The 7146-nt window shown below is 64.5% G+C and overlaps 1 protein-coding gene across 2 annotated transcripts in view; it reads right to left on the bottom strand.

The window, feature by feature from the left end:
• The window catches only part of GNB1L (G protein subunit beta 1 like), a 75532-nt gene that overhangs the window by 21581 nt on the left and 46805 nt on the right, over window positions 1-7146 (bottom strand). For both annotated transcript variants that reach the window (XM_027772610.1, XM_027772611.1), the window contains one exon: window positions 2867-3085. In XM_027772610.1, the coding sequence (XP_027628411.1) occupies window positions 2867-3085 (219 nt within the window). The remainder of the gene's footprint in view (window positions 1-2866; window positions 3086-7146) is intronic.

The raw sequence follows: 7146 nt of genomic DNA, 5'->3' as shown, positions 1-7146 counted from the left end.
GGGCCCCCGGGCCTGCCCCAAGCACGGCGGAAGGAATGGGGCCTGCGCACCACCTGCGTCTGACGACAGCCCAGGCCCCGGCCCTCCGGCTGGCAGGAAAGCCACCTGGCTCAGGCCCGCGTGCGGCTCTGGCGACGCTGTGTGCTCCTGTGCACCCGGGGGGCTGCCTCCCGAGACGGGCAGCCTCCTCGTCACCTCCACGGCTCCTGGCTGAGCCCGGCCTGGACCGGGCTCTCTGTCCACCAGTGGCTCACAGCGCATGAGCTCAGGTGCCAGGAATGCGCGGCACAGTGCGGCACCATCTGGTTCCGATTACCCACGCTCGGCTCGGCCGCGGCAACCTCGGCCGGGGCTCTGCTCCCAGCGCCTGCCGGGGGGGTGGGAGGTGGACTTGGGTTCATTAGAGGCCGCAGCAGGAGCATGCGAGGAGGCACATCTGTGCCCACGTGGCTGTCGGGTGAGGCCGGCAGCACCCACAGGTGGGTGAGGATGAGAGGCAGCCTCACCTGCTCTCGGGTGTCAGGGACACATAGCTGGCCCCGGGGGGGCACCCCTGGGCCTTCTTCCCGGGAGGCCCGCATCATAGAAGCCCACCCTCCAAGGCCCAGTGATGCTGGGTGCTGTGCATACTGTGGGCCTACGCCCTCTCCCCTGGGGTCGTCCTCTCCCCTCCCACAACCCCTCTTGGCACACAGAGGTGCTCGGCGCGGGTGGGGACTCTCTGCCTTTGATGTGGGCTCTGAGGGAGGCCCTGCCTAGCACGCCCCCCTGCCCCAACACGCACCCCCTTCCATGTGGCAAGGCCTGGTCCCCCTTCTGCTTTAACTTTTCAATTCATTAATACCTGGTCCCCCTTCTGCTTCAACTTTTCAATCCATCAGTACAGTAAAAGTTCATCTCTGGACTGGGACACGCCCCATAAATTAAGTCTTAATTTCCAGCAGCTGCATCCCGAACCTTGCCAGGAGAGACCAGGCAGGTCTGGGCTGGGGTGCAGGAAGGCCCTTCCCTGGGGGCCTGGGTGGGGGTGCAGCCCTGGGTCCTCAGCCCTTTGCAAAGTCGGCCTGAGAAGGGCCAAGCCAACAGCGGGATGAATTCTGGGCTCATGGGGGCATCGCCGCAGGGTCTCCGCCAGGCTGGAGGGGTGAGGGCGCATGGGAGAGCCCCTCCAGCCCTCCTAACTGGGCTCAGCACCTGAGGCTGGGGAGACCCTTCTTCCTGGGTGTGGTTGGAGGCGTGGGAAGCTCCGCCCCTCACCGCAGGCGTTGGTGGGCTTCCCTGATGACTGAAGGGTGGCGGGGCAGGCCGGCTTCACTCCGAGGCCACTAGGGGACAGGCGGTGCCCGGGAGGCCCGGCATGCACCCTGCTCCTGTGTGACACACCGCCGTGCCCCGCCCCACACTGCCCCCTCCTGCTCAGACGCTGCCCGCAGGGAACTCACGCTGTTCTGGCCTCTGCGCCCCCGCGCTGCTCCACCTCACGCACACCCGTGGGCCCGCGAGGCTCCATTCACTGGGCACCCCTTCCCTCCTCTCTCTCCTCCTGGCCAGGACCCCCGTCCCCACTGCCCTCTGCCTGCTGTCCTCGCTCGCTCACTCTCAGGAGGACCTCATGACCACACCCCCCGCTGCACCCTGGGGTCAGGGTGTCCATCGGCATGGAGGCTGCTCGGTAGCACCCCACCCCTTCAGCTAGTCCCAAACTTCACAGGGGCCACTCCTCCCCTCCCCAGTCCTCTCAGAGCTCTGCAGTGCCCACAAGGGGAGGCCTGGCAGGCCACAGGTGGGCTCCAGCCCTGGCATCAGCAGCCTGACTGGGCGAGGCCACGCACTGCCCCGTGTGTGGCTTCCTATCAGGTGGGGCACGCCTGGACCACAGAGGAGCCCCACAGAGGAGGACAGCCCAGCCCTGGGCCCTGTCCTCAGTGGCCTGGGGCTGAGAGCCCAAGTGGAGCAGGTGCTGGCCTCCTGCTGGCCTTGCCAGTCACCCCGAGGGACACGCAGCCCCCAGATCCGCGTGCGTTCACAGAGCTGTCCGAAGATGTCTCCGCCTGCCGAGTCTCAGTTTCCTGCAGCTCCTGGCCCACCCCCAGAAGCCCACGGACTGCAGCTCTAGGCCCAAAGCAGGATGGGGTGAGAGGGCTTCGGGACAGGTCCCCACCCACCTCTGCTCGGTGACGCCTCTGGGCACTGGAGGCCATTCAGTGGCACCTGTGCCCCTCCCGCTAATCAAAGCCTGGTTCTCACCCAGGGCTGCTCCCTTCCCTGGCTGCAGGCGTCCGGGCTGTGCAGGGCCTGGAAGAGGCTCCCACCCCTGCTGGCTTGGACCCCAACCTCCTGTCCCTATGGCTGAGGGTGCAGGCCGGGCCACCCTGCACTGGACACCAGGGCCATGGGCCCAGGCCTGGACAGCTGGAAAGGTCTCCACTGAACCCTCTTGGCTGAGGTCTCGCACCCTCCCTGGGGGGCTTCCTTCAGGTCGGCACAGACCACCCCGGGGGGCTGAGGCTCGCGCACTCTTCCGCATGGGTTCTTTTTCTTTTTTTTTTTGATTAATCAGTTCCTTACTGACCAGATTCTTCTGGGTTTTCACAAAGGGGTTTGAGTGTTCCCGGACTCTACGTGCCTTTCTTGAGATGGACAAGACGTGACTGCCGTGAACCCGGGGTCTGGGAGAACCGGCGCGCCGAGGCCCACGCCCCCTTCCTCCTTGCGCCGGCCGCGGACAGGCCCGCCCGCACCCGCCTCCGGGTGATTAATTAGCCGGGGATCTGCAACGGCTCCTCTTCATGCCTAAATATTGTTTCAGCCTATCAGACTGTTAGTGCAGAGCAGGATAAATGAGGCCCGGGCCCGGCGCACTGACCTGCAGGGCCTGCTGCCCGTCCAGGCTCCAGACAGCCAGCGCTTTCCCCGCTGAGCCTGAGACGCCCCTGGCCTTCTGGGAGTCGAAGTCGAGGCCCATGATGGGCTCCTCGTGGCAGGCGACGCGACTGCACACCTTCCGCTCGGAGACGTCCCACAGGGCCACCGATCCGTCCTCGTAGCCGGCCAGGAGGAGCAGGTGGGGGCTGCAGTCGGCCTGTGGGGACAGCGGAGCCGTCAGCAACTGGAAGGGCCCTGACGCCTGTGAGTTTGGGGGAGAAGGAGAAGGGGTTCTGGAGACCAGCTGCCTCCCTGCCTGGCCCTGGGGTGGCGAGGGTGGAGATGGGTCAGGGGTGCAGCCAGCCTGGGAGTACCTGTCCCTGGCACCCCCCTGCCCACCCTCTTGATGGCTGATCCCATCAGCATGGGACTGATGGAGAACCCCGAAGAACAGGCTCAGAGAGCCCCAAAGCAGCCCAGCGAGCCCAGGCCCTCAAGCAAGCTGGGTCAGTCCTCACCAGCCCCGAGACCCGGCACATGCCCACACCACGGCCTGCCCAGAGGAGCCTCCTCTTCCTCCCTCCCCTTCCCATACCCCTGCCCCGTCCTCCTGCCTCCTCTCCCCAAGCCTGAGACTCACGGCCGTCGGGGCTGGGGCTGGTCACCTGTCTAGAGCCGCCAGCCCGGGGGGATCGCGATTGCTCCCCGTGAAAAATGAACTGTCTGTGCTTTGTCAACGCGGCTGCGGGAGCCCCGCCCCTGGAAGCCTCCTCTTCCTCCCTCCCCTTCCCATACCCCTGCCCCGTCCTCCTGCCTCCTCTCCCCAAGCCTGAGACTCACGGCCGTCGGGGCTGGGGCTGGTCACCTGTCTAGAGCCGCCAGCCCGGGGGGATCGCGATTGCTCCCCGTGAAAAATGAACTGTCTGTGCTTTGTCAACGCGGCTGCGGGAGCCCCGCCCCTGGAAGCCGGCTGAGCTGCGCTCTCGCAGCGGATCCAGGGTGATGGATGAGGGCGCGGGTCAGAGGGCTCCGCGCCCTGGGCAGGCGCCTCGTCCATTTAGCCTCTGAGACGACCGCAGGAGAAGGGCCCGGCAGGGCTCCGTGTCAGCCTGGGGGACGGGGCCGTCAGTCCCTGGCACCGAGTGGTGGCTGCAAAGAAATCCCACGTGCCCAGGCAAGGAGGCCCGACTTAGCGATGGTACTGGGCGTGTGTCCACTGAGGGGACGGGGCATCCTCCCACAGCTCCAGGTCCTGGAGAGCCTCCTAGCAGTAGACGCCAGTGCTGTTGTGGCCAGGGGGACTTTGGTGACCACCCCTTCAATGCTGCCCTGCCTTCCTTGAAGTCACCCCGCTACTCCTCCTTGCCACACCCCACCCAGCCCTCCGCTGAGACCTGGAGGTGAGAACACACCCTATGTCTCCTCCTGTCCTGTGGCTCAGACCCAGAGGGCTGGGGGGGTTCCTGGAAAGTCCCCGGCTCCTGCGGGGATGGCTGGAGGGGCCCCTCCCCGAGGGCTGTGCTCATGGCTCTGCCTCAAGCTTGATTTCAATCCTGATCCTTACAGAACAGTTCTTCTAGCAACTGGTCTCTTTGAAGGGCAGGATAAAAATATTCCTGAGTGTTTCAGGGGAAAAAAAGGATGGGACCAGCAGTTAGCGTAATGGCTATGTTGCTGGACTCCCACGTAGTTGACCGCGGTTCGCATCCCGGACCCGGTGGCTTAAACTCACACCGAGTGCATGTGCGTGTGTGCCCAAGATCCCGAGAGGAGAACGGAGGAGAAGGGATTGCAGCGTGACCATCCCCCCTGGGGGGGTGATTTCTCGCTGTCTCTGTCTCTGTCAGAGAGCACGCGCCCTATAGTAAAACCTCTCCAATAAATGAATGAATGAATGAATTTAAAAAAATAAAAAAGGCCACATCGGGTCACTTGGACCCTGACTACTGCCATGAGCCGGCAACCCAGCGCAGGTGTGAGGAGAAACGCGGGCAGCGTTGGGAGTTAGCGGGGCTTCTGAGCTGAGCGGCTCGGGCCGGATCGGTCGGTCACAGCGACAGAGCCGCGACTCGCCCTTCCGTCAGTATAGGAATCGCCCTAACAAGTCTATACATCCCTTTCTGCAGGTTTTTTTCCTGCTGGAATTTTTACGTGATTGTGCAATGACCCACGTTTCCCAGGGAGCTGACTGGGAGCGAGTATAGCCTCCGACGTCCTGCCCCGGGACCTGCGAGCACCGTGGTCACACCAGGGCATGACAGCCTTGGTGCCGGGGGTGGGAGGAGGGAGAGCTTTTCTCCCCATGGAGTGAGTGACCAGCCCTGAGGAGCCTTCCCGTGTCATGGCCAATGACCCAGGCTCTGCCAGGTCCCCAAGGCTCAGCAGGCAAGGGACCAAGAGCTTCGTCACCCCAGGTGAGCCTCTCGGAAGGGCCTGCCTCCTCAGACAGCCCCCCCCACCGCCCCTGGGCTTCTCTCCCAAGTGCCAGGAGCAACACCTGAGGATCAGCCTATCAGAGCTCCTGCATTTCAGCTCCATCAGTCCCAGTCAAGACACTGCAGGGACGCCAACTGCAGGAGGGGACAGCGATCTTTCTGGCTGGGGAAGGGAAAACCCCGTTGCAGATCTCAGGGGTGCTGTGCCGATGGGTCGTGCCGGCAGACACCTCTCAAATGCATGACCAGTCTGGTCTAATTCTCAGGGTGAGTTCAAGGGGACAGCCAGGCAGAGGCAGGGATCCCTTCCTCCTGGTTGAGGGCCCGGCACGGGGCAGCTCTGGGCACTAAACAGAACGAGGAAGGTGCCTGGGGTTGCCCACCGCTCCCTGAGCCGGGGCTGCTCAATGACCCGCCTCCCGCGGGCTCCCACACTGGGAAAGCGCTCAGGGCTGCGTCTCTGGGAGTCTCTGCGAGAGGACACGCCGCCCACCTGCTTTGCTGCCCCAGAGAGGAGGGAGCACCTCGAGGAGGAACGTTCTGAGCCAGAGCTGACCCGGGGAGGGGGCTGCCGGGGAGGAGGCCAAGCCTCGAGGAGGGCGGGCAGGAAGAGCCCTCTAAGGCCTTGCAAGGCTCTCTAAGGCCATGGCTGGCTCTGACCCACACCTGGGCCCCTGCCTCTGCTGCTCGCTCTCTAAAGAGATGCCTCCGGACCCCTCTAGCCAGAAAGAACAGCCGAGAAGCAGGAAACGGCTATGGGTCACGAATCCTGCGCGTGGCCACGAGAAAAGTCATCGTGTTAAGCCCACTGCTGCCTCTAAGAGGCAAAGAAGTAACAAAAATTAATCCCAGGCAAGGAGAGGGCCGCGCAGCCTTGCCGCAGTTAGTCAGCACGTCCCTCCCAGCCCTCGGCAGGGCCTGCGGATGCAGGCACCTCCTCTCCTGGGAGTGGGTCGGGCAGCTGACCCACTGCGGGAGGGTCTGGGCCCGGCTCCCACACTGCAGGAGGGTCGGGGCCCAGCTCCCACACTGCAGGAGGGTCGGGGCCCAGCTCACACACTGTGGGAGGGCCGGGGCATGGCTGACTCAGCACAGGAGGGTCCAGGCACAGTTCACCCACCGCGGGAGGATCGGGGCATGGGTGATCCACTGCAGGAGAGCCAGGGCACGGCTCACCCACTGCAGGAGGGCCTGGGCACGGCTCACCCACTGCAGGAGGGTCGAGGCAAGGCTGATCCACAATAGGAGAGTCAAGGCACAACTGACCCAGTGCAGGAAGGCCAGGGCATGGCTGACCCCGTGCAGGAGGGTTGGGGCAAGGCTGATTTAGTGCAGGGGAGTCGGGGCACGGCTGACCCAGTGCAGGAGGGTCCTGGCATGGTTCACCAACTGCAGGAGGGTCGGGGCACGGCTGACTCAGTGCAGGAGGGCCGGGGCACGGCTGACCCCGTGCAGGAGGGTCGGGGTAAGGCTGATTTAGTGCAGGAGGGTCGGGGCACAGCTGACTCAGTGCAGGAGGGTCCTGGCACGGTTCACCAACTGCAGGAGGGTCGGGGCACGGCTGACTCAGTGCAGGAGGGCCGGGGCACGGCTGGCCCAGTGCAGAGGGCACCCTGTGTGGTAAAAGGGCCAGGGCCTGCAGAGGACAGGCATGCACTGCTGCCACCACCAGGCCACTCCTAGGGCAGTTCATAGGCGGCCCTCTTTCCCTACTGGCAGCAGCAGCCATGGCAGCACAGGGGAAACGGAGGCCCGGCCAGGACACGGAGGCCAGGAAGGGGTGCCTATGCATTCTGTCAAGGGGGCGTTGCCCAAATGGCTTGGCTGTAAATCAAAACCTGAAAGG

Source organism: Tupaia chinensis, unplaced genomic scaffold, assembly GCF_000334495.1.
Source record: "Tupaia chinensis unplaced genomic scaffold, TupChi_1.0 Scaffold000287_1, whole genome shotgun sequence".
NCBI lineage: Eukaryota > Metazoa > Chordata > Mammalia > Scandentia > Tupaiidae > Tupaia > Tupaia belangeri.
Note: the sequence above shows the minus strand (reverse complement) of the source record. Positions and strands in the feature narration are given on the sequence as shown.